Source organism: Vicugna pacos, chromosome 21 (assembly GCF_048564905.1).
Source record: "Vicugna pacos chromosome 21, VicPac4, whole genome shotgun sequence".
Taxonomy (NCBI): Eukaryota; Metazoa; Chordata; class Mammalia; order Artiodactyla; family Camelidae; genus Vicugna; species Vicugna pacos.
The window spans coordinates 8930139-8957032 of record NC_133007.1 but is presented as its reverse complement, the minus strand read 5'-3'; the positions used below and the strand labels follow the sequence as shown (position 1 = coordinate 8957032).

The 26894-nt window shown below is 43.6% G+C and overlaps 1 protein-coding gene across 3 annotated transcripts; it reads right to left on the bottom strand.

Annotated features, from left to right (window-relative positions):
* Positions 1–484: 484 nt before the first annotated feature.
* LOC102528730 (quinone oxidoreductase-like protein 2) lies at positions 485–26613 on the bottom strand. Of its 3 annotated transcripts, XM_072946057.1 has the most exons (12): positions 26494–26613; positions 26303–26411; positions 24362–24410; positions 24147–24243; positions 22517–22575; positions 21904–21969; positions 21026–21135; positions 20068–20149; positions 15676–15857; positions 12939–13167; positions 1994–2041; positions 485–1228 (listed from the first exon to the last, which is right to left on the bottom strand). In XM_072946057.1, the coding sequence occupies exons 3-12, from the start codon at positions 24404–24406 to the stop codon at positions 1130–1132; spliced, it is 1017 nt and encodes a 338-aa protein (XP_072802158.1). In that variant the 5' UTR covers positions 24407–24410; positions 26303–26411; positions 26494–26613; the 3' UTR covers positions 485–1129. The 3 variants fall into 3 exon arrangements, with proteins under 3 accessions (XP_072802158.1, XP_072802156.1, XP_072802157.1); XM_072946055.1 differs by lacking the exon at positions 24362–24410; XM_072946056.1 differs by lacking the exons at positions 21904–21969; positions 24362–24410.
* Between the last annotated feature and the right edge of the window lie 281 nt (positions 26614–26894).

Sequence of the window (26894 nt, the reverse complement as noted above, 5' to 3'; positions counted from 1 at the left end):
TGGAAGCACCAGGTGGGCCCACAAGAGACCCGTGGGCGGTTTCCCTGATCTCTTCTCCCTCCCTCTTCCTTCTGCTAATTTCTCAGTTTTAAATTCTTTCCCTAAATGCTCCCTTTCTATTTTTTACAACTCAATTCTTCCAAAAGCTTTTTGGTGAGGAGTCCCTGAGAAGATGGGTGTTTTCGAACGGCCTGGGTACCTATCAGGAAACAGAGCCTCTTACCATGTTTCCTGGAACAGGACCTTGTGAAGAATAAGAATCAGGTGTCTGCTTTTATCCCCCACAATCCCCTCCTCTCGGGGAATGACCACTGATGCAGTGGGAGGGCTAAAGAGCAATGCTTATAACCAAGCAAAGGCAAAGGGCCTCTTCCCACAGGCCAGGGCCGGGGCAGCGACTGGAGCCCACTTCAGCCTCAGCTGGGCTCTCTCCTCACACTCCCTGTTCTCTTCTCTGAATGCATTCACTTCGATGTAGGGGTAATATATTCTTTTAGTTTTTATTTTGGTAAAAGATACATAACATGAAATTTACCATTCTAACCATTTTTAAGCACACAGTTCAGCGGCATTAAGTACATTCACATTGTCGTACAACCATCACCACCGTCCATTTCCAAAATTTTTTCATCTTCCCAAACTGAAACAGTAGAGCCATCAAACAACAGCTCCCCTCTCTGTCTCCTCCTCCCAGGTCACGGCAACCACAATTTTACTTTCTGTCTCTATGAATTTTATTCCAGGTACTTCACATAAGTGGGATTATACAATATTTGACCTTTTGTGACTGGCTTATTTCACTTAGCATAGTGTCCTCAAGGTTCATCCATGTTGTAGAATGTGTCAGCATTTCCTCCCTCTGTAAGGCTGAGTAATATTCCATTGTATGCATATACCACATTTTGTTTATCTACTCATCTGTGATGAACATGTGGGCTGTTTCCAGAGTAACTAATTCTCAACTTAATCTCGCAAATTAAGACCTGCAGATCACTCATATTCAATTCAGTTCAAGGGTAACTCACTGTGCAAGGAAATAAAGGCCTGGAGACCTTAAGTAACCACCTCTCAAGTGCTGAGACTGGGACTCAAATCCACATCTTGGATTCAGAATCCTATGTTCATTCCACTAGGCATGCTGCTCCCGCTGGTGCAAGGCAGAATGTGACACATCCTGGGGGAGAAGCTTCAGGAAGGTAGAAGGGAAACAAAAGAGATGAGCACCCACCTGAGGGGAGAAGATCATGCAGAGGTAGGTGTTGGAGGTCAGGAAGGCTTGTGTTAAACAGAGATAAGGGGTAAAAGAAACTGCTTAGCAGAGCAAAGTAGGGAAGGTGGGCAATCCAAGTGTACACGGAGGGGCTGGTGGAGCTGTCCAACATACAGCTGGAAACACAGAGGGACGAAATCCTGGTCATAATGAAATCTAGCTGGAGGAGTCTGAGCTCCACCCTGCAGACGATGGTGAGCCACTGCTGAGTTCTGAGACATACACAGTCATAGCTGTGCTTTGGGAAGGTCGCCATGGCAATAATGTAGAACAAAGATGGAGGGGCGAGGGTAGTTTGAAGGTAGGAGAGTCAGTTAGAAGGTGACTGGAATTAGCAGATGTGACATAATTAGTCAGAATGGAAAAGAGGATATGGAAGTGAGAGACCTCTTAGAGGTGAGGATGGCAGAACCTGGCCGTTGATACATTATGAATAGGGAGACCAGACATCCTAGTTTGTCTGGGACATCTGTCTTCCTAGCATCCTTTCACTCTCAAATGGGTCCAAATTTGGACAATAAAGTATATGATCACACTAACTAGGAATAAGAAAACAGACTCAAAGGTGACTCTAAAAGATTTTGAAACTGTGTTAATGAGGAAGGTGGTAAAACCTTTAAAAACACAGAAGGGAAATCAGGGTTTTTGGAAACATTATGAGTTTGGATTTAGACATGCTGAGTTTGCCGCTGAAGCAAGGACTTATTTAAGGGACAGAAGTACCTTGCCTGTGGATTTGCGCTGTGTGACATGAAGGAAGGCATCGTTGACCTAAAAAAATAAATAAATCCAGAAAAAAATGAGGTCAGATTTGCATATATGCACATTTCAACAAACATCTGTTGCTGGCTCAGTTCTTAAAAGAGCTAAAGTATTAAGATATGTCTCCAACAAAGTGTATACAGCTAACTGTGCAATATTAACTCAATAACTGATCACCACAAACTCAAAGGAAAACAATAAGAATAACCTAACCTCAGTTCTAAACGACCATTTTAATGTTGTCAGGCAAATGAGAGCAGGTGAAAAGTCCTCAGGCCTGTCCATACTCTGCTGTAATATTTCTGTGTGTTCTAGCTTTTAAAAGAATAGAGCTACTGCCAGAAGAATCAATCATTTAATTTTTTATCATTTTTATCTTTTTATTAAAATGGTCCTATTATCAGTATAACTGAAACTGCAGTCTCTCTCAAATCCATTTTTAGAAGTACAAGGTTATAAAACATAAATTAAAAAGCAGTCACAGTAGTCAAGACAGTGTGATATTGGTGTACGAATAAAAAAAAAAAAGTCAATGGAACAGATTAGAAGAGCCCAAAAATAGACCCACACAAACATAGTCAACTGATCTGTGACAAAGGGGCAAAGACTATTCAATGGGAAAAGGGCAGCTCTTTCCAAAAAATGGTGCTAGAACAACTGAACATCCACATGTGAGAAAAACAAAAAAAGAATCTAGACACCACCCTCATATGTTTCACAAAATTAACTCAAAATGGATCTTACACATAAATGCAAAAGGCAAAATTATAAAACTTCCAGAAGAAAATAAGAAAAAAAGTAAGGTACCTTGGGTTTGGCGATGAGTTTTTTAGATACAACACCAAAGCACAATACATGAAAGAAATAACTGGTTAACTGGACATCATTAAAATTAAAATCTGCTCTGCAAAAGACACTTAAAAGAATGAAAAGATAAGCCACAGCCTGGGAGGAAAATATTTGCACAATGCTTCTCTGATAAAGAACTCGTGTCTAAAATATACAAAGAATTCTTAAAACTCAAAAATAAGAAAACAAACAACCCCATATAAGAATGTGCAAAAGCTCTGAGCAGAAATTTTACTAAAGAAGATACACAGATGGCAAATAAGCATATGAAAAGATGCTCAATATCATATATTGTCAGAGAACTGCAAATTAAAACAACAGTGATACAACTACACACCTACTGGAGTGGCTAAAATCCAAAAAGGAACACCACCAAATGCTGATGAGGCTGTGGAGCAATGGGAACTCTCATTCACTGCTGGTGGGAACGCAAAATGATACAACTACTTTGGAAGACAGTTTGGCAGTTTCCTATAAAACTAAACATAATCCTACCATATGATCCAGCAATCATGTTCCTAAGTATTTACTCAAATGAGCTGAAAACTTACATCTACACAAAAACCTACACAAGAACGTTTACAGAAGCTTTGTTCATATTTGCAAAAACTTGCACACAACCACCAAGATGTCCTTCTGTAGGTGGATGGGTAAACAAGCTGTAGTACATCCAGACAATGGAACATTATTCAGTGATAAAAAAAAAATGAGCTATCAAGCCATGAAAAGACATGGAGGAAATTTACAAGATACAAGATCAGCTTACAAAAATTACTGCTATTTCTCTATATCAGAAATAATCACACTGGAATTTGACACAACACTGTAAAATGATTATGAATCAATAAAAAATGTAAAAAAAAAGAAATAATCAACTAGGAAATAGAACAGAAATAAAATATTGTTCTCAAAAGCAACAAAAACAATAAAGTAGTTGTAATGAACATAACTCAGAATAATCCAGAAGACTTTAAGGGAAAAAACTTTAAACTCTATTGAAAACCATGAGCAATCTGAATAAGTAGCAATGCATCCCTGTTCACAAGTGAGACAATTAAAATTGTAAAAAATATCAATATTACCCCAAATTCACCTCTAAAATCAACACAATTCCATTCAAAACTGCAGCCAGATTCTTTGTGGAGCTAAATAAATGTATTCCAAAATTTATCTAAAAGGATAAAGATTCACAACTAGCTTAGTCACACTTGAAAAAGAAGAACGCAGGTGGAAGAGTTACTCTTCTAGATATTAAAACATACTTCAAAGCTATAAACATAAAACAGTGTGGTACTATTACAGGAACAGATACGTGAACCAAGGGAACAGAACAGAGAGCAGAGAGCAGACACTTACATGTATATCTGGGAATTTGAAATAAGACAAAGGTGGCACCACAAATCAGTAGAGGAACAATGAACTGTTAGGTCTGAGAAAACAAGCTCAGTACAAAAAGAAAGAAGTGAAACTGGTTACCAAATTTATACCCAATACAAAGGTGACTTCAGATAGATTTAAATCCTTAAGTGTGAAATAAAAGAACACAGTTAATAGAGAAAAATAAGAAAATCACTGTGATTCAGCGATGACAAAGGATTTGTTAAACAAGTCCCAAATAACAAACACAAACCATAAGGCAAAACATTGATGTTTGACTGTATTAAATCTAGAAAAAAGTGACAGACACATGACAAATTTGGAAGGACAGACTTGTAAAGCCTCAAACGAACATCCAGAACCTTGCTACTCACAGGGTGGTTCAGGACCACAGGCTTCTGCATCATCTGGGAGCTTATTACAAACGCACGGTCTTGAGCCCCATCCCACCCTTATTAAATCATAATCTGCATCCTAACATGGTTCATGTGCAGATTAAAATTTGAGAACCACAGGTTATACAAGGAACTTTCGCAAATTAGTAGAAAGAGACAGGAAGTCTCACAGAAAACTACCTGAAGGGCTTAAATTGCAGTGCAATGAGCTGGAAACCTGAATGGCTAGCAAATATATACAGAGATGCTTAAATTAATAAGAAACCAAGGAAATACAAATTAAAATAACAATAAAATGCCACTTTATGCCTATTAACTTGCCAAAAATCAGAAAGTTGGACAAATGCTACATTTCAACAGGGTGGCAAATAAACAAGAATTCTCATGCACTGCTGAGAAGGGCATAAACAGGGCAAGTCATTCTGGAGAGCAGCCGGCAGTCAAATGAGGGATGCGTACATCCTATGACCCCCCAACCCGAGTCCTGGGAAGATACCCTCAAAGCGACATTTGCACAAGTCCCGAGGGTTATCTATGAGACTGTTCATTGTAGTACCGATTATGGCGGCAGGCAATCAAGTCAACTTTGAGGTTTATCATTAGGGAATGGATCTGTAAACCATGGTAGATGCACATCATGGACACTATGCAGTGGTGGGAAGTAATGAACTGGATACAGGACCAGCAATGCAGGTGGATCTTAGAAAAGCAGCACTGTGTGCAAAACGTTAAAAACAGAATACGATCTACAGCACATTTATGTCACTTGAAAATAAATTAGCACACAAAATGATTCTGCGTGTCTTACAAGGAAATATAAATCCAACGATATGTACCGAACACATGATAGAGACTGACTCAGAAAACGAGAGTAAGTAGAGACAGCCATAAACATACAGGCGTAAAAGCCAGAGACGGGCCTCGTGCCAACAGCCAGGAAGATGTGCTTCGAAACGAGGATTACGATTAACCAACCCTTTCCACTTGGAATCCTTCCCCAAAAGCATAAGAAAAATAAATAAATAAAAATAAGCCATGAAACCAATCAGTCGTGGCAATCTCTCTGCGGCCTGAAATTCCTGATTTCGAGAACATCTGTCTCTCAGGCCTTTGGGCCTTACAGAGACCTTTCCAGTCTGTGCAAATGTAGACGTTCTTGGAGGAGGCGGAAGAGGGCTAAGACAGATGTTTGAAACACTCGTCTTCCTGTCCATCACTCAAAGTACGTCTCCAGGCGACTCACAGCTGCATCACGCTCCCTGTCAGTTAGAAGCTTCTTGTTCCCAGGGATCTGTCACAGCCCACAACAGAAATACTTGGGAAAACAAGCATAATTGGAGAGAGTGATATTTCTTTCCACCTGGCATCCTTGAGAAATGAGGAATCTCCTGCAAATAAATGTTAACATAAAAAGAAAGTTGTCTCTGCCAATGCTAAAGCTTATTTTTAATCATTCTGCATATAGATCTTTATAAAAATGTGGCACATATTTACCTGACTTCTTTAAAAGATACTATGAGGGGCAGAGGAAGCATAATCTTTTTGTCCCATGATTTGGGAATCTCAGAATTTTGAGCATACGTTATTTCGTCCTCTGTTTTTCGGATGTTCTGTTAATTCTGTGTCTAGCTGCCACTTCTGTTGTGATGGCGGCTTCTAAAAATAACCCAGCTCTATCCCTTCCTACCTGGTGGTTTCTATCTGGGTAGGGAAAACACACAACCAGTAGTGTTAGGGGCTGGATGTTTAATACCAGTGATGACCCTCTGAGTGAGAGACTAAGAAGTGAAGTACCAGGCTTTAGACCAGAGGGTTTTGATAGGTAATTCAGATGCCTGGGGACATTGTCCCCTCCTGTATTCTACAGGCTGTGTCACGCAGAGGGAGGCTGCTCCACACAAATGCCTACACAGATACACAGGCTGTTCCCAGAATCTTGGTTCTCTGCCCTGCAGTGGGTGAAGCCAGAATTAAATTTGTCTCCAGAGATATGCAACCTGGAAATCGGGGGTCGGGTGAGGATTTTGCTTTTGTTTTAGGTTCTGTTGTTGGAATTCTTAATTAGCTCATCAAACCGGCATAATCAGAGTTAACTATTGTTCCCTAAATATATTATGCTGATTCATCCTTCTCATTAGAAACTAGCTTTTCCCCCTCTCGCAGCACTGTCCTAAGACCATCCCAACTAAAAAATAAATTCCTTAAGTCTTACTTTTTATTGACTGGCATACAGAATGTACCTAGTGAATGTCTGACAAATAAAATAAACTCATGAATGAATGAATATATCAGGGGCTGAGTGAGACTGTTTTTAAAAGGTAGACATGTTTAGTTAGTGATACACTGTCACAGCTGAATTATACGCATCAGCTCATTGCTCTGATAGAAGTTAATCTGAATCCTCTTTTAAAAGTCAGTCAATGCATTTCACCGGAAAAGATACAGATGGCAAACGAGCATATGAAAAGATACTCAAGATCATTCTTCATTAGGGAAATGCAAATTAAACCCACCATCAGCTACCACTACACACCTATTGGTTAAACTTAAGGAAAACAACTGACAATACTAAGCTCTGGCAGATGCAAAGCAACAATGCTCACACACTGTCAGTGGAAATGCAAAATAATACCACCACTTTGATAAGCAACTTGGTAGTTATTAAAAGGTAACCATGTAGAAGCAAATCAGTATAAACAAAATCCTGAAATGTTCAAACACTGTACGTTGGAGCACCAGCTTCTAATCCAAAATACATCAAAAAAAAGGAGAAGGAGAAGGAGGGGGAAGGAAGGAAGGAAGGAAGGAAGGAAGGAAGGAAGGAAGGAAGGAAGGAAAAGAAAAACCTATAAACCCACGTACTGTGGGCTTTGCTAGGAATGCGGTAACAGTATCCCTGTCTTCAAAATCATGGGCTGTAGAGACTGCTTCTCATGACTGAAGCACAGAGAGTGAGCTGCTGGCTTGGCCAGCTTGCCCTTCTTGAGGGGCATCAACATCTGTTACTTCTGAACTGATGTTCTTATCTAATGACGTTCTCTAGCCACCACTGGAGACTTGGGGTGTGGGTGATGGGCTAGGGAAGAACCAGCTGCTCGGTAAATAAAGCCAACTAAATATCTGTATAAATTTAACAGAAAGGTTAAACATATACTTAGTGAATGATGCAGAAATCCCAGTCAGAAGGTAAATAAAAACATAAGTCTATACAAACTTATACATGAATGTTTATGGAAGATTTATTCATAATCACCAAAAAGACTAACTAATCAAGTATCTATTAACTAGTGAAGGAAAAAACAAGTTGTGGTATGTCCATTCAATGATATTATTCAGCAATAAAAAAGAACTACTGACTTATGCAAAAACATGCGAAGCATGTTGCAAAGTTGCATTATGCAAAGCTGACTCAAAAGGCTACATACTGTATGATTCCATTAATACGACGTTCTGCAAAAGACAAAACTATAGGAACAGAGAACAGATCCGTGGCTGCCAGGGGCTGTGGGGGTAGAAGGGGACTGACGACAAGGGACACAAAGGAATGTTTTGAAGTGATGGAAATGTTCTATATCTTGATTGTAGGGGGGGTTAGATGACTAAACATGTTTGTCAATTTACAATTTGCAGGGAATTTTACTGTATATAAATCATCCCTTAATAAACCCATCTTTTATTTTTTAACACCTCTATTGTGGTATGGTTCCTGTATAATAAACTACACATATTTCAAATGTACAATTTAATGCATTTTGATAGAAGTGTATACCAATGAAACCACTACCAATCAAGATTGCTAACATTTCCATCACTCCCCAAGAGGTACAGTTTTAGAATTCCCAACCTATCCCTTCCCATCTCCTTTACCTACTAGTAACCTTAAAAATAAATCTGACTTGTGGAAAAAAAAAAAAGTCAAGCCATGTATTACTAACCACAAAATTAAATAAATTTTCAAAATTAAGTGTCAGCCTGGGTTCCTTAGAAAATACAGCCTGATCAAAATGTATGCCCTAATGCTACATGGCAATCCCAGGGAGGCGAGGGTGAGGGGAGAGTAGGGTGATCAAGGAAGGAGGAAGAGGAACCACAAGGCATGTGTTACTGGTTCGGAACTGGCCCGAGCTGCGAGGGGACAGGCAGCTGGTTGTTGTTCACACGGGTCTGCTCCAGAGAGGTCGTGTGGAACCCGGAGCCCATTGAAATGGCCCATTGGGAAGAGGAAAGGCAACTGATTTATCTCCTGTCTCCATGTGCCCAGGCTTGCCCACGCAGGACTCCTCCCCACCTCTGGGTGGTTACCCAGACACCACATACGGTTTCTGGGGCCACCAGACCTTCAGCAGGCCCTTGGGGTCAGACCTCTGCACCGGAGCTATGGCATCTCTCGCCCCAATGGGCAAAACAGAGGCCTCGCCTCACGTCAGCCCTATCCTGGGGGAAAGCATGAGCCTATCAACAGTGTCAGGAGATGGGCCCGAGAGCCGGGCCGGGGCTGTGTGACTGCAGGGGTGGGCAGTGGGAACCATCACTGGAGAAGTGTGACAAGAGGCCCAGGCCTGGGGCAGGTGGGGCCGGCTGATGTGGGGAGGCCCCTACACTGGGTCTACAGCAATGGACTAAAACTGAGACTCCATCTAAACTGAAGGAATAGGGGTAGGGGAGAGCATAGCTTAGTGGTAGAGCACGTGCCTAGCATGCATGAGGTCCTGGGTTCAATCCCCAGGTGCATGAGGTCCTGGGTTCAATCCCCAGTACTGCCGTTAAATAAATAAACCTAATTACCTTCCCTCAACAAAAAATAAATAAATAAAAAATTTTAAAGAGCAATTTAATTTTTAAGAATATTCCACAGATACACTCAGGAAACCTCAAACAGACAATTTCTATCCATTAAATTTGTTCATGTGGTGATCTCACCCCACCTTCACATAATAAACACGTTCAGATCCGTGAGGTTTAAGTCCTGTGTCAGGTTGGGATGTGTGTGGGCAGCTCCCTAGAGAAAACAGACTCTGGCACATCTAAATAATGTCTTCCTCTGAACAGATCTCGGGGCTAATTCACAACCCACCCGTCGTCGTGGCACAGATACCACCCTTCAGAAAACGATACCTGCTAGTTAAAATTCAAAACCTGAAGACTGCGTCTCTAATCTTGCCTCTAAAATGTCAATGTAAAAGTGTTACAGTTCAGGGACCTGAGAAAGCTCAACTCTGTATTTTATAATGACTATGTATTTTGCTTTAAACAATATACTGAGGGTTGACCATGTGCTTTTATATGTACTACCTTACTTAATCCTCATAAGCACGTAGGAGGTAGGGCATGTTACTGCTCTCATCACAGGTGAAGAAACCAAGGCACAAAGATGTGAGTCACTTGCGCATAGCCAGTTAAGTGGCAGCGCCAGGCTCTGAACGCCAGTGGTCTCACCCATACCCACGATCATCCACTGAAGAGATGTGTGAGTACCTGCCGGGATCTGGAGGTACAGGCAGCACGTGGGCCTCTGGGAATGACAGGCATCATACAAGTCCTTACAAGTGGATGAAGAAGAAGCAGAGAGTGCTACGGATGCTCACACCTGTTGCCTACTGAAAAGTCTGTAATACAAATACGTGGTCATGTTAATACCAACTATCAACGTCAAATCTATAAGCCCACATATTCAGGAGAAGATGTAAGCTGGGAAGCACTGGCATCTCTGGTGTTACGCAGATGTTAAGTACTGCAGTCATTTTCAAAACAGATTCTGATCATTTTTTTTCCAATGTGTTAACTGATTTATGTGAAAAAATATTACTCAGGCTTTAAAGTTCAGTGAAATTAATTATAATTTCCTTTAGTCATCTTCATTTTAAAAGAACAAAATATATAAATTCTGGTACTGCTTAGGAAAATCCAAGATTCCTGTTCATTTTAACAATAAGACAGCTTGTTCACATAGCTAATTCCATGATAGATGGATAAACTCTGTGCTCTAGAAAAAGGTTTCTAAAAAGCAGCTTCTGGCTTGTTTGAGGAGAGAGTATGAATGACGTAGCCCTAAGGAGCCCCCATTCCGGGGTCAGAGACCAACCCGGACTGGATTCCAGGTCTGTCACTTACGACATAACATTGGGCAGATTTCTCAGCATTTATAGGTCTTGATTTCATCTGTAACCTACGATTAAAAATGGTTCATACCTTAAAGAGTTGCTGTGATGATTAAGTGAGAAAATGCCTGCAAAGTGCTAGCACAGTTCTTGACCTACTGTAAGTGAGCACCTAGTGTCTGTGAGCTGCCGTCACTATTAACACTATTATCCTAAATAGCTTGCATAGTGAAAGAGGCAGGAAGGGAAGGAATAGTGAATGGATGGTGTGTGAATGAGATGCTTAAAATGTGTCAGGGAGCTTGGCCTCAGGTAACAGTTGATAACAGGAAGGTCAGCAGAGTGGGCAGAGCTAGAAAATCCTACACGCAGAGCCCTCGCTGGAAAAGAGAAGGGCAAACAGAAACTGACAGCAAGTTAGCAGTTAGTTAACTTGAGCTTAAGATGAGAGAGAACTTCAATGTGGGTAACTGTAACAATCCACCTCGGGTTTTCTTTCCTGCCTGAGCGGCACCTAGAACACCTCAGTGAGGAGAAGAAACAGCTCCAACTAGCCTGCCTTTCCACTCTGGTCCTGCCCACCTGTCCTTATCCTCTGTCGACAGGTGTATGTGAGCCTCAGGTAAAGCAAACATCAGCTTATGAGTCACATGATAAAAGTCACAAGTTGGAAAGGGACCCAGAAATTCTCTGAACTGGTGGCTTTCGAGATTGCAAGCCACAAAACCGTTCTTAAAAGGGAAGTGTGAACAAAAAGATAAAAACATGCAGCTACTCAGGCCCCAACAGAGATGGCGTCCCAGAGCCCGGGCAGCTCAAGTCTCAACCTGCCCACCCTGCATCTTGCATGCGGCTCTGAAGCACAATCTGAAAGCCTCTGATACTGTCCTACCCTTCAATTTTAGAGATGTGGAAATGAAGGTCAGGAAGGTGAGGGGCAAAGCCGCAACAAGCCAGGGGAAAAGCTAGAAACACAATCCAACCAGTTTTCTGTTCATCAGTCAGGTTCTCTTTTTACCACTGAATATTACCTTCATGACCAACATGCCAAAAAGATGAGGAAGAAAGCAAACCGTGTTTGAGAAGAATGTGCATCAAAAAACATAAAACTGTATGTATGTTCATGTGTAACTGAAAAATTGTGCTCTACACTGGAATTTGACACAACATTGTAAAATGACTATAAAGCAATAAAAAAAAGTTTAAAAAAAAACATAAAACTGGAAGGCTGAGGGAGGGAGGTATGGCTCAAGTGGTAGAGCACATGCTTAGCATACACAAGGTCCTGGGTTCAATCCCCAGTACCCCCTCTAAAAATAAATAAGTCAACTAATTACCTATCCTCCCCTGAAAAAAAATAAAATAAAATATTTTTTAAAAACTAGAAGGCTGGAGAGCAACCAGGCTGGCAGTGACAGCTTGGGCTTCACTAATCTGCATATGAACAAAACATCACCTCCATCAGTGGCTGACTAGAGTTACCAAAATGGTTTTTTGAACATTAAAAGAAATTAAGCCAAAAAAAAAAAAAATCCTTCACAGTGAATGCCTAACAGATTCACATTTACAACTATGTTGCATATGCATGCACACAATTACACTTTGGAGGAAGTTTAAGCCACGTTAATGGGGCTGTGAGGGAATGAAAAAAGGGAGTGAAGAGCCAACAAAATTAACTACAGTGACTAATGGATGAATTACAGTCATACAATGCTGGGCATGATTTGGTGTTTTGTTCATAAAACTCCAGCTTAGATCATCCGGTTATACTTTAAAGAGTTTGCATTCTACAAAGTTCAAGTTAAGTGCTTCCTTTTTGGATTTGTACGTTGTGGAGTTCAGAGTTCATATCAACATAGGTAAATTATTTTCTAAAGTACTATCACATCCCTCTGCTTAAAACACCAGTGACGTAGACAGAGCCCCTCAAAACTCAGCTCCTTCACAGCCTTCATAGACTCAGTTTCTCACTGGCTTGCAACACCTAAGTCCACAGCCATACAACCCAAAAGACAGGGAGAAGTCCCATGACCCTGCAGCCTGTGAGACCCCATTATTTTGCATTGTATTTTTACCCTTTAACTCCATGAACAGAAGAGTTATGATATCTAGAGAGAAACACTCCAGTAGTTTGACACAGATTATTTCCTAGCTTTATCTACATCATATCCCTTAAGAGCGTCTCACCTCCTCCAGCTTAAAAACAGCTCCGATGTGTGGCTGGATGCGCCCTTGCTGGCAGTACTGAATTGCAGAGGACAGGCCCCTGGAGAACAAGGGAAAGTTCTGGTCCCAGTATCGGCTCAAGTACAGCCCCATAGCAGAGACATTCTTCAGAAGCAGAAGATTGGCTGGCACAGAAGCAATGGTTCCTCCGGCAAAACCCACCACCACAATCCTGCCTTCCCATGCCAGGCTGCGGACAAAAAGGAGAAAGAAAACCAATTATAAAAAGTAATGAACATTCACACCCATTAGGATGGATACTATTTTTAAAAAGAAAAAAAAAACAGAAAATAAGTGTGGGCAAGGATTTAGAGAAATTGGAACCCTCATGGACTACTGCTTGGATTATAAAATGGTGCAACTGCTATAGAAACCAGTATGGAGGTTCCTCAAAAACTTAAAAATAGAACTACCATATGATACAGCAATGTCACGTCTATAACCAAAAGAACTGATAGCAGGGTCTTGAAGAGATATTTGCACACCCGTGTTTACAACAACACTATCTACAACAGTCAAGAAACAATCTAAATGTCCATCAACTGATGGATGGAGAAACAAAAAGGAAATCCTGTCCCATAAGAAGAAATGGATGAACCTTGAGAACATTATGCTAAGTGAAATAAGCCACTTACAAAAAGACAGATAATATATTATTCTACCTACATGAGGTATCTAAAGTAGTCAAATTCATAGAAACAGAGAGAATGGTGGAGGGGAGTGTATAGCTCAGTGGTAGAGTGTGTGCTTAGCATGCATGAGTTTCTGGGTTCAATCCCCAGTATCTCTGTTAAAATAAATAAGTAAATAAATAAATTTAATTACCTTCTTCCCAAAAACAAAAAAAATAATCAATAAAAATAAAATCTAAAAAGTAGAATGGTGGTTACCAAGGGCTAGGGAGAAGGGGGAAAAGGGATGTTGCTGCTTAGTGAGTACAGAATTTCAGATTTGCAAGACGAAAAAGTTATAGAGATCTGTTTCACAACAATGTAAATATATTTAACACTACTAACTGTACAAGCTAAAATGATCAACATAGAAAATCTTTCGTTATGTATTTTTACCACAATAAAAAGTGCAGAATGGGGAAAAAAAGCAATGTACATTAATTCAAAGACACAGAAAGAGACAGAAGGTAGAACAGAGGTTACCAGAGGGTGGGGGGGCAGTTTAATGAGTACAGAGTTTTTGTTGGGAATGGTTACACAACATTGCGAGCATGTTTAATTGTACACTTAAAAATGGTTAAAATTTTAAATATTAGGTTACATATATTTCACGTATTTTTTAACAAAAAAAGCAACATGCATTAAACCTCTAGGAGTGAATTCCTCTTGATGGTACAAACTGGCTGGGGTGAACCATTCTGCACCAGTTTGGACTCCTCAATAGGAAAATAAAACTAAGCTATAAAGAAGACAGTAGGGGCCAGAAGAGCTAGACCATTTTGTAAGGGGACCCATTTTAGAATTAAGGCTTTCTATTTAACTACTCAACTACTTTGCGAAAAGGAATCGGGTATAAGCAGATGTCATTCCATATGCTGAACTTCAAGACAACTCAGTTTGAAGGTTTTGAACTTAGGAAGCAGGAATAATTAGTCAGACGCTTTAATGAAGCATCATTTGCTTTGCATAAAAACTTACCTTAGGGCTCATACTTTTCGAGAGAATTTTGAATGATCTACAAAAATTCACACAAGTATTCTGCGCCCCATTACAAGAAGTACCATACAGCACACGCGAAGCAATGAATTATAAAAGCAAATTTTGTTAGCATCTTTTATATACGTGTATGTTTATTTTGTGTTTGCTTCTGCCTTTTCTTCTTCAGAGGGGAAATGAAAGGCTGCTGCCCAAACACTGTCATCCAGGCAAGAGAAGGGTGTGCCCTCGCAGCTCTCTGTCCCAGCTCTGCATTTACGCAACACACTCCTTCCTTTGCATCCTCTCTAAGCATGGCGGCAGGCACAGTGCAGTGATGCTCAGGGGCTACAGAACCAACTGGATCCCTTCTGTGGGCAAGCTGCTCTCTCTGCTTCTGTTTCTCCTAATTTAAACTGAGATAAACCACAAAACTGGGCTTCCCAGGATGACACAAGAAATGAAGCTAATATTATCAGAGCACTCCAGAGTCCCTGTTTGAAAACAGAATGAGAATTGGTGTGGATACAACAGTCGCGTTAAGTCTCAAGTGACTTCTTTTTTAATTAAACAAATCAAGGAGACACCTACACTGGTGGCTACTTCAGAAACCAGTAAGATCTGAAGAGTCTGTACCTTGGTGCACAGTGAACAGGGGGACTGCCACGCCCGTAATTGTAACATGTGGACAATGATCTCAAGAATTACCCACATCCTATATATTAAGTAGTTAGTGGGTGCCGGCGTGGCTGAATTTAACGCATGTATAATTTCTAAAGCATTTGGTATTGCCAACTAGAGAGTCTGCAGTCACTTTCTGGATATTTTCCAGTTGGATATTTTGTGTTTGCTATATTTAAGCATTTCCTGATTTCCCCTCTGCTTCTATTCCTTTTCACCCACCCACTCAGCTGTTCTCGATGATGCCAGTGCCTACAGGAAAAGTGAGCAGCAAAGACGAAAGAGAAGTGAGGCCAGAAGGAAGACAGAGGTCTGGAGAGGTTTCAGCAGAGCCCCAGGTCTAGCCCACTGGGAACGACCCCTGTGCGTACCTGCGGAGAGCTTCCAGGAAGAGATCTCCTCCCACAGTGTCGATGACCACGTTCACCCCGCCATTGCCCACCAGCTTCCTCACTGCCTCCTTCAGGCTGCCCTGACTGTAGTTCACGCTGGAGTGGGCACCCCGCTGCATCGCCAGCTGGCACTTCTCATCACTGCCCGCAGCAGCTATTACCTGCGCAAAGAACACAATGCTTCTGATGGTCCAGAATAGGTACCAAGAGGGGCTCACCCCACCCACCAAGCCTCCAATCAAAAGGCACTAATCAAGGAAGCCAATTCCCCGTCCCAGTATCAGCCTCAACCCAACACATCAGGTCCGTCACACAGCACCATCACACTGGCCCCTCCATGCCCCACTGGCAATGGGACTGACATCTCCAGGAATCCTGGAACTCCAATGGGTCTACGTAGGAGATGGTTCAGGAGACACAAAGTCCTCTCCAAATGCAAATTAAAACCCCTATTTATTGAGTACATACTATGAGTCAAGTGGTAAGGACACAAGCTAAATAGCAAGCTTAGAGTCAAGAAAGCAAGACCCAGCGGTATAGCAGGGGGAGCTCAGAGGGGTCCAGGAGCGCGAGAGGTATCCACCTGTGATCTATTAGATCAGGAAAGGCTTCTCAGAGGGCAAAACATGACTCAATGGAAAGACCTTGAAGTCGGACAGACCTGAATTCAAATCCTGGCTCTGCTACTAACTGCTGTGGTACCCAAGGCAAATTACTCAGTAAGAACCAACACTTGGCACTTACTATGTGCCAGACACTATTCTAAATGCTTTACATACATTAATAACTCACTTAATCTTTTTTTTTTTGGCTTATAAATATCAAACATATATTTCTCACAGTTCTGGAAAGTTCCAGATCAAGGCACTGGCAGATTTGGTGTCCTGCTTCTTCGAAGGCTCAGCCCTCACATGCCAGAAGGTGCAAATAAGTTCCCTGGGGTCTCTTTTATAAGGGCAATAATTGCATTAATGAGGGCTTTGCCCTCATGAACTAATCACCGCCCAAAGGCCCCCACCTCCAGATACCATCACACTGGGGGCTAGGATTTAACAAATTTGAGGAGGACACAAACATTCAGTCTATAGCGTGGTATAACTTTAAGGACCCAGGGATTTGTCCTTTCCCTTACCCATATCTTCTTCTTCTTTTTTTTTTTTTAAATCAAAGTATAGTTACTGTACAACATTATATAAGTTACAGGTGCACAATATAGTGGTTCATGGCTTTTAAGGGTTATACTCCATTTGTAGTTATTAAAAAGTATCAGCTGTATTCCCTATGTTGTAATAACTCAATCATAATAACCCAATAATATACGCACTATTATTATCTCCAATTTCAAGATGAAGAAACTGGGGCAAAAGAAATTAAATTATCTGGCCCAAGATCACACAGCTAATAGGAGGCAGAACTGGGATCCAAACCCAGGTAATCTGTCTCTAGAATTCTTGCTTTGAACCTCTATACTTCCAGCCAACTTCTCTTAAGATTCAGTTACCTCATCCTTAAAAGAAGATGTGTTTTTTAAATTAAATGGAATATTGTATATAAAGCACTAGGAAAACAAAGTGTTACACACACTGTTACACATATGTAATCCTTTATTCTATTTAAACCACAGCACATCATGGGATGGTATACTTACTCGCCTCCTGTAGAGGGATACAGATCCAGAGAGGTTAAGTACTTAACCCAGGAGCATACAGGTAGGAGGTGGAAGAAAAGTTTCAAATCCAGTGCTGCCTGATTCCAAAGCCCATGTTTTTCCACTCCATCACCCTGGGACAGAGCCATGTCTGAGGCCTGCCAAAGATGGCAGAGGCGGCTGTGGGCCACACTGTGAAGTGGCCTGGGGGCTGCAAGTCTCCAGAAAAGCTTCAAACACTCAACAATTTGCCTAGAGATGCCCACCAGCCCAAGCACTTTAGCCCCAAGGTGATGTTCAGAACTTGCAGTCAAAAACCCAAGAACATCCGTGTCCCCAAAAGAATCTAAGCTCACTCATAACTATTTGCAACTACCATCAAACACTCCCCAGGGGAGCCCCCACACAGCTGCATTTCGCTGAGGGCTGTCAGCACACAGAGCCTCTGAGGACACCCCAGACTAGGTCAGGCACCAGCCTCCAACCCAGGCTTCCCTGGGTCCCGGTCAGGCCTGCTGTGAACCATTTTCTCTCTTGATGCCTCACTTTCTTTGTCTGTGAAACAGGGGTAATAAACACTTCCATTACCCATCTCCCAGGGTAATGTGAGGGCCAAGGGTGAGGTGATTGCTGCAGAGGCGCTCTGTAAGCAGGACGAGATGCTGTGAATGGGACGTGTTCTCAAAATGACCTGTTCCAAGTAGGTGGCGTGATGACATTATTATTTTTTTTCCTTGTTTGCTTTTGCTTAAAACCATTACTGCTGCTAAAGAAAATACAGCTTGGATTAATTTTATTATCTGAATTGAAGTGAATTTTTCTCTCTGCCTAACTTCCCATAGCTATTTAAAACAAATGGCACGATTTTACCTTCCCAGAAATGTTAAATAGTCAATGGTTCTACACAATGAGACTAGTTTTGGTCTCCCCTGCTAAGAGAGGTGCTAAAAGCCCTTACTTTTGAGTTGAAATACATTAATATTTCACAAGGAGCCTCTTGCTTTCAGAACTCACAGGCCCTTCCCCAAAGAAAGTCAATGTGAGGAAGGAGTGATGCCACCTGAGGCAATTCCAGATCAGCCCAACTCCCACCAAATATGCACAGTGTCTCCGCGCCTCTGGATATCCCAGCTGGGACTCCACAGGAGCCTCACACTCGCCACGTCCAAAGCTGAACTCACCGTCTCCTCCTGGGTTCCCAGTCCCAACAAATGGCCAGTCCCCCAGTGAGCCTGGTCGGCGCCTTCCCCTCAATGTAGAATAATAACAGGGACCATTTTTAAAGGATCCTCCAGCACACGCCACGCCCTCCAGCAAGCACTGGATTCCCACAACCGCCCTATGAGAAGAGCATTGTTGTACAAACGAGGAAACTGAAACTATTAAGCTAGAGACAGAGCTGGAATCTGAACGTAGGTAAGGCTAACTCCAACGTCCCTGTTCCTTCAGCTTCTCTTAGGATGCTATCCAGTCACCAAATTCTCTATTTTCTTCTACTTTGTCTCTCTCCACTCATCGCCTGCAGGGCCTGGGCTCAAGTGCCATCACCTCTGGCTTGGGTTGCTCCAAGAGTCTGCCCTACTGCGTCCAGATTGCTCTGGACCTTGCCCCATCCCTCATGCCCACTGCCACCAGAGGGAACTCTGCAAAACGCAAAGATGATCATGTCACTTCTCTACTTAAAACCCTCAGTAGCTCCTGATAGCTTCCGAGAAATGTTCAAATTCTGCAGTCCCTCATGATCTTGTCTCCGCCCACCACTCTGGAGTCACCCTCTACCACTCCCACCCCTCAACCCTGCGCCGTTGCTCCAGAGATGCTATTTGTAATTCCCTGAATGCATCAGGTTGGTACCCAGGTCTCTGTCTTCTACTATGTCCACCCATCACTGAATCACCCTTCCTGTCCCTTCTTCCTCTATTCAGCTGCGACCAGTCCTGCAAAGTCAGCTTAAATGTCTACCTTCTCTAAGAAATCCTCCTTCTCTGATGCCCACAGCCTCAAAGAGATGCCCCTGTAAAGGGCTGGGTTCTTCTTTTATGTATTCATTCACTCATTCAGGAAATACTTATTGAGTGCTTACTATGGGCGAGGTACCATGCTAGGTGCTAGGACTATAATAATGAACCGACCAGACACTATTCCTGCCTTCATGGGGGTTAAAGTGCAGGGTGAAGCAGACGTTGATCCAATAAGGACACAAGTAAAGGACTAACCACACACTATGAAAGAGAAGTACAGGATGCTCTGAGACCACATACAAACAGTCGGGGGCAGAGGGAACTTCTCCTGAAGGACAAAGAATACTTCCCTGAAAAGGCAAACATCTGACTTTGAATTTGAACTGCAGGGGAGAGAGCTGAGAGGGGAGGGAGAGGGAATAGGGTCTGCAGAAGCTGAGAAGTGAGTGGAACCTCGCTAAGTTCCTGGGAACCAGAAGGACCAGTGGTTTACTCCTCAGCCCCCTCCCTGGGCTGCAAGCAGACAGATGGCAAGCCCCTAGCCCAGGTTCCTTTATATCCCCAGTGCCTTGCACGTGATTTTTAACAAATAAATGAATATATATGCTGTGATTTTTAATAAATACTGTGATTTTTTTTCGTGCAAAAGCATCTTTTTACTTTTTTAACACCTTTATTGCAGTTTGGCTCCTGTACATTAAATGACACATATGTCAGATTGGACTGTGATATTTTTAAATGGAGAATCGAACACACAAGTACCTTGGCCTGAAGAATGTTTGTTGCCACGTCTATCACAGCAAGGCCTGTGGCTCCAGCTGCTGCTGTCACTAAGACGGTTTCTCTGTGCCCAAGAAAGAGGAGTGTTACCCAAGAAACCAAAAATTATCCAGCAACGTGATTCCATGAACAATTTTAAAGCAAAAAGAGAACTGACAGGCTCCTGCATTCAACCCCTCGTGTACATGGACACGTATACATCCACCCTCTGGCCTCCTGGGCTGGATTATGTATGTGGTTGCTAAATCAGTGCTGGTTTGGTCCAGTCTTGAAGTCTTCCCAGGTAAAAGATCCCTTGATCCCTCTGCGTAGCCTCTTACTCATGCCAGTGGCAGCCTTCCTTGGGGCTACCCCTCCAATTTTTACTTTGCAAGTTCTGTCTTAAAATTGTTTTCACTAAACACAGGCAAATTTTAGAAGGTGATGATCATGTAACAGCCACAGCTCAACTACGCCCATCGCTCTGGAGCAATCCCGAGGCTCTATGAAAAGAGCAAGAAGCTGTACGCTATGCTCCAGGGAAAAGCGGGAAATTCAGCACCTGAGTTTGAAATACCACAGGTAGGCACACCCGACCAAACCTCACAGGAGCAAACACCACAGGCCTCCATCAAAGCCGGACTGAAGTGAGTTTACATAAACCGACCCTCTAAAAGTTAGGGCTTTCTAGGAGGTGATCTCCAGAGGGGCCTGATTTGAGAGAGAGATGTCTTCAAATTCATATTGGCCAATTCACAGTCTACCATCCCTCTCAGACAAAAGGATATCCTCTCTGTCACCAGACTCCAGTCTTGGGTCACTACCTTCCTTTGGCCTTTCCTCAGACAGCCTGAACACAAGGTGAAGGTCAGGGGAGGGGAGGGGAGGGGCAAGGGCTGGTGGGCATTTCTGGTATCAGAGAAGGTACCACCCAGCCCTCTGTTGTCTGCACAGTCCTCACCCAGGCTGGGTCCGGGCCCGATGCTCCAAGGCCAGGATAGCAGTGCCGTAAGATACAGGTAGGGCCGCCGCTTCTCGAAGGGGGACACCTTCTGGAATCTGCCACAGTGCCTATTAAAGACATAACAGCGACTTAGGCATTAAGCATCTGTACCTGTTCATTAAGGCTGCCCAGTACCTATGATGATTTGATTTGCAAAGGGCAACACACGTCAGGAACCAAGCCCAGCGGAAGTCAAGGCCAAGCAAGCTGTGGCCAAGTTCAAGACCTGGGGGCAACCATCTTCAAAAATCCTAAGGCTGGTATCCGGATCAGGAAGGAACCAGCTTACGGAGGATGTAACACAGCCCACTGTACTACAACGAGTGAACTGAATGGGACAAAAATTTTACCTCAGATGAAGCTGTTGGGAGAAAGAGTGTACTGTTCACCACCAGGGGGCACTACTCACACCTCGCACAACCACATGCCCCCACCGCCCTGGCTGGCTCCCTTCCCAGGGCTCCCTCTTTCACAAGCTTGGTGTGGGGGAGAAACCCATTACACCCAGCTCAAAGCCCCCAAACCCATTTTTCTACCAAAACTACCAAACTGTGGTCCAGTGGGACAGCCAGCCAGTTGCTCTGGGACTCGGAAAACAAAATGCCTTGCTTCACGAAACCACTCTACACAAACAAAGCTTTGTGCAAGGGCTATCTGACGGACAGAAAAAAAGGGATTGAGCATTTGAAAGAAAGAAGTGCTTGGCTGAGAAACAAGATAAAACCAAAAGAATACAAAGAGAGGGAAAGAAGAAGGAATGAAGGACAGATGGAAATTAAAGAAAAGAAAGAAGAAAAAAAAATCTCAAAGCACTAATATTAAAGAGATAGGGCTACCTTGTGGTCAACAACGCATTCTTCAGCCATACCATTAAAGCCACTTATGCCAATAACTCGATCTCCCTGAAGGGAAAACACCAGCAATGTTCAAATGAATGGCCTTGCCACTTACCCCTTCCCGAATTAATCCAAAAAAGAAAGAAAATCCTCCTTTCTGACCTAGTAAGACACAGGTTTCCCTTAATTAACTATTCAGTGTTAATGTTTAGTAAATAATTTCAGCCATTTTCTCAATACCCCCACCCGGCTGCCAAGCCAATTTGAGCACATTTTGGACCAGGATAAGATGGGGTAAGGAAAAGGCTGATAAGAATTAGAATATTGGTATTAATTTCTTTCACAAGAAGCTGAAACTTGAGAATTCTCTATCTTCTCAGTAACTAAAAACCCAGGTGCTGCCTTTTATTAGTAATAAAACGTTTGACGAAGCCAGGAGCTTCCACAGGCTACTTTCCCCCGATTCAGAATTAGTTTCTTCCCGCTCCACCTTGATTTCCCTTTGATGTCTGCTGGCAAAGGCCAGGAGAAGCAAGAACTCTGGCTACAAATGAGGTTAGCACATTTCTCATAGCTGGCCATACATCAATTCCCTAGATTTCAACTTATTCACCTCTTTCACCGTGCTGACATCCGTGCCTGTCTCCAATACCGTCCCAGCAAACTCCACTCCTGCAACGAATTGTTTAAAAACTAGGTTATCTGTAAAGCCCAGCACCAGGGAAGTAAGAAGACCCTGATCAACAGACAATCCTATGAGTTTTCTGGAGCTGAGAGGGTCTGTGTTCCTCCCACCCAGGGGAGGGATGGAAGAGTGTTGTCCCTCAAGGCACAGGAAAGTGATCTAAGATTTCACAGTCACAATCTGAAAAAGCTATGGCAGGCTCATTCTTACTGTGACACAAATGAAAATTCCAAGAGCTGGCAAAAGCATAGAGAATCACAGATATACAAGTGCTTTTGACCTTGACCACTGGGGCCTTGGGCTCCTACCTCACCTCAATGACAGCATTCACTGTATTATATTTATTTGTTTCCATGTCTCCTCTTCTGAGGCCCTCAAGGACATGAACTACATTTATTCACATGACACTTGGCTCAGTTGGATGAACTGGTGTTGTCTGCCCTTTCCTCTTCCACTTCAAAAATTTCTTAATTTAATGACCATATATTTTCCACTTGAGCTGCCGGAAGAGTAAGTCCGTTGAGTATGACACCACCTTCCCCCCATCCAGCATTACAGCAAATACAAACTGAGGGAAGTGGCTCCCAGTGCTGAGTCATAACCAAATACCCTAAGGCCAAACCACTGTGCCCTAAACAGTGTATAGCTGTATAAAATATACATGTACTGTATACGTGTTAAACTATACTTACTTCTCTTTTAATAAATGTCAACAACAAAAATCAGTCATTGGTCCACAGATTCAGGAACTAAATGTAATCAGATTGGGCATAATGCAAATCAGATAAGAAATGTATAAACTCTTTTTCTTCTTTCTGATCCTTTGGTATCAGGTTTCTTGGGGCATGCATTCATGAGACTGAGAGTTTTAGCTGCAGCAAGATGTTTATGATCCTTCAGTGAAAAAACAAAATTGAGGCACTGTCAACGAATGAAAGGGAATGACCTGGGCCAGTGATGATTCTGAACAGAATTCTGGTGAACATGATATACAAAATTTTATCTGTTCATTTATTCATTTTTAAAGTATTTATTGAGGGATGGGTGAAATAGGTGAAGGGGATTAAGAGGTACAAAACTCCAGTCATAAAATAAATAAGCCACAGGGATGTAATACACAGCATAAGGAATATGGTCAATAATATTGTGATAATTTCGTATGGGAACACATAGTTACTGGCCTTATCGTGGTGATCATCTCATAATGGATGCAAATCTCAAATCACTATGTAGTACACCTGAAACTAACATAACACTGTTCATCAACTACATTTCAATCAATCAATCAAGTACTTATTAAACATCTACTATGAGCCAGATACAATAGTGCTAACGGAGGGCGGGTAGGGGAATAAGGCTGAGCAAGGCAGTCACAGAACCTTCGCTCACAGCACTTGCAACTTAGTGATTCTAATTAGCAGTGAGGTTGACGTAGCTGAGACACCACAGGCAGCGGGCAAACACCACTATCATAGCGCCCGAGATGAAGCACATGGTTCTGAAAACTCTCTAGACCCTCTTTTCCTGAAGCAGTCCCTCGGCCGCCCTTCCTACTCACCAGGTGTGAAGGGAAGTTGGGGCCTTTTCTGATATTGACCATGACAGACCAAAATATCCGCAAAGTTAATTCCACAGAAATGGACATCAACTCTGACCTGCAAAGGAAACAGAGCAACAAGGCAGAGCAGTACACATTTGTGGAGACAAAGTTCATTCAGTTATACCAAAATATTTGCTGAACGCCTACTATATAGCAGGTACGGAACTAACTACCAGTGCACATTCTTGAAGCAAAATGGACAAGGTTCCTGCTCTCATGAAGCTAAGAATATAGTAGAGAAGACAGGCATTAACCAAACTAATTATGAAGATTTATGTGTTAAATTACAATTCCTACACAAAATGTTAAAGATACAAATGTACAGTGCTATATAAGCGCATAATGGGGGGGGAGATTTGACCCTTTGGGGAAGTCAGGAGAAATTCCTGAGAAAGTAACACTCGAACTAAGAACAGCTAAGAGTTAATTATTAAAAACTGGGGGTAGTGGGGAGGAAAGCCTGGCACAGACAAAAGCAATGGCATGTGCAAAGGCCCCGTGGTGGGGACAAAAGAAAAACCAGTGTGCTTTGAGGACAAGGAGGAGAAAAAGACGGGCTAGAGAGAGCAAGACCCACACCATCGAAGGTTTTGTAAGTTTTATTATGGATCTTAGTGTTCATAGCAGGAATACTGGAAGCCAGTAAGAGATTGTAAGCAGAGGGTAACATGATCAACTATTTGGAGAATCAGGAATCCTACAAGCTAGTTCTAGAGTCCCCAGTTTCTGGGTTTCATAACAAAACTAGATCGGAGGCAGGCCTGCAGGAGTTTCTCTAAGTTTTATTAGGCAGTAGTTCTCAAAGTGTGGTCCCCAGAACACCAGCTTCAGTGTCACTTGGCAACTTGTTAGACGTTCAAATTCTCAACCCCCAACCTACTGAATCAGAAACTCTGGGGACGAAGCTTGTTTGAACAAGCCCTTGGTGACTGTGATGCAGCCTGACGTCAGAGAACTATCAAAGACCAACACAACTCAACAGGGCTTGGAATCACAGGAGGATATGAAGGCTGAGACAGAATTGGTGAGAGCTGTTTGTTTGTTTGTTTACATTTCCAATTTAGTACAGAGGTGGCCATATTGGTGAGAAGACATTTTATGGGCAAAACACATTCATTCAACAATGTTTTCAGCATCCGTCACAGGCCAGGCACCATTCCAGACTATGGGGATTTTACGGTGGGTCAACGCACGTAGGCCCAGCTCTCATGAGCTAATTCTTGACAAAGCAGCGTCTGGACAAATAACAGAACAAAAGATCCCAGCCCTCAAGCCTATGCACATGGTGTGCATGACACAGCTGTTGATGTGTGCAGCCCATATAAACTCTCAAGCCACTCCACCGTGATTTAGGGTGAACGTCTTTCAGCATGTGAATCCCAGGAAGTAGATGCTCACCCAAATAATCCATTGAGCCACAGGGTCTGTGTTGGTGACACTTCAGGGCTGCAGCCACATTCCTCCCCCTCACCAGTGGTTCCCAACCCTGAGCCTCACTGCCTGCTTCACTTTGTCAGAGGTTCTCATTATCCACGCCAGATGACAGTGTTACTGGGGGGTCAACAGGCAAAGCCAAAGTGACTCCCACATTTCCCACCACTCCATCTGTGGGGAAATGCCCACAACCCTAAACTAGCCCCACCCACCCCAAATTACTGCAGTACACCAGAGGAGGGCACGTTATCATGGAAATTAAGGGCGTTCGAGGGCTGGCTGTGGGGAGGAGGTGGGGGTGGATAATTAGATGTTCACACTTTTCAGAGGAAGCAAAGGATGGGGTCCATTTATCTGTGTTAAATCAATAACGTGCAGGTGATTATGCAAAGCAGTGTGCAAATCAAACTGTCAGTTTCTAAGGCAACAGCTCTAAGGTCTTCAGAAAATGCCTACATGTGTTTTGAGGAACAATCTTCGTTTAGAACTCTGGTCTTTTTGTGACCCAGGAAACGGCCCTTCTAGAAGTCCAGCTAGAAGCTGGGCTCCAATCTCGCGGGCGCCCCCTGGCCGAGCACTTGCGAACTCGACCCGGGACGGAGCCGGCGGGTTGTGGCTGGTGGCCGCGGGGACAGTGAAAGGGAAGTCCAGGGGTCCCGGGGCCAGGCCAGTCACCCTACCTCGTGCGGCCGGACAGGGCGGGGGGCGACCTCCTCAATGGCCAGGGGCTGCTTCAACTCGGCGCACAGCACGGCGCGGTAGTGCCGGCCGCAGTCCTGCCCAGCCCTCCTGCAACGCGGAACAAGGGTCGGGTTACTGGGGGCGAACCGGGGGTCGCCTGTGGGGGCCCGGGGGTGAGTCAGGGTCGCACCTGCAGAGCCACGCCCGAGGCCAGCACCGTCCCCACACCACCGCCGCCATAGCCGCCATAGCCCCACTCAAGGGTCACCAGAGGGGGCAGTCCGAGCACAGCAGGAAGAGCCGGCCCCGCCCAGCCCCGGCCTGCCCCGCCCCGGCCTGCCCCGCCCCGGCCTGCCCCGCCCCGGCCTGCCCCGCCCCGGCCTGCCCCGCCCCGGCCTGCCCCGCCCCGCCCCGCGGGACAGCGGGAGGGCGCCCGGCCACGCGGCCCGCGGACGCCAGCCGACCGCGCCTCGGGCCTGCCCCACCAGCCGGGCGCTGCGCTTCTCCCGGGCGCCGCTGGACCTGGAGCCCGCCTCGGGGGACGGGGCTGGGGGTGGAGAAAAACAGGTGAAAAAGAGAGTCCCCGAGATT

What these genes read in the sequence shown, in the direction of transcription:
- LOC102528730 (XM_072946055.1), bottom strand. Translation starts at nt 26,552, where the DNA reads ATGGCGGCTATGGCGGCGGTGGTGTGGGGACGGTGCTGGCCTCGGGCG. An exon ending in CCAACTTCCCTTCACACCTG is followed by an intron (nt 22,576 to 24,146) that starts GTGAGTAGGAAG and finishes AATTCGTTGCAG; the next exon opens with GAGTGGAGTTTGCTGGGACG. An exon ending in CTGTTTTTAAGCTGGAGGAG is followed by an intron (nt 2,042 to 12,938) that starts GTGAGACGCTCT and finishes TTATTTTTTTAG; the next exon opens with GTCAACGATGCCTTCCTTCA.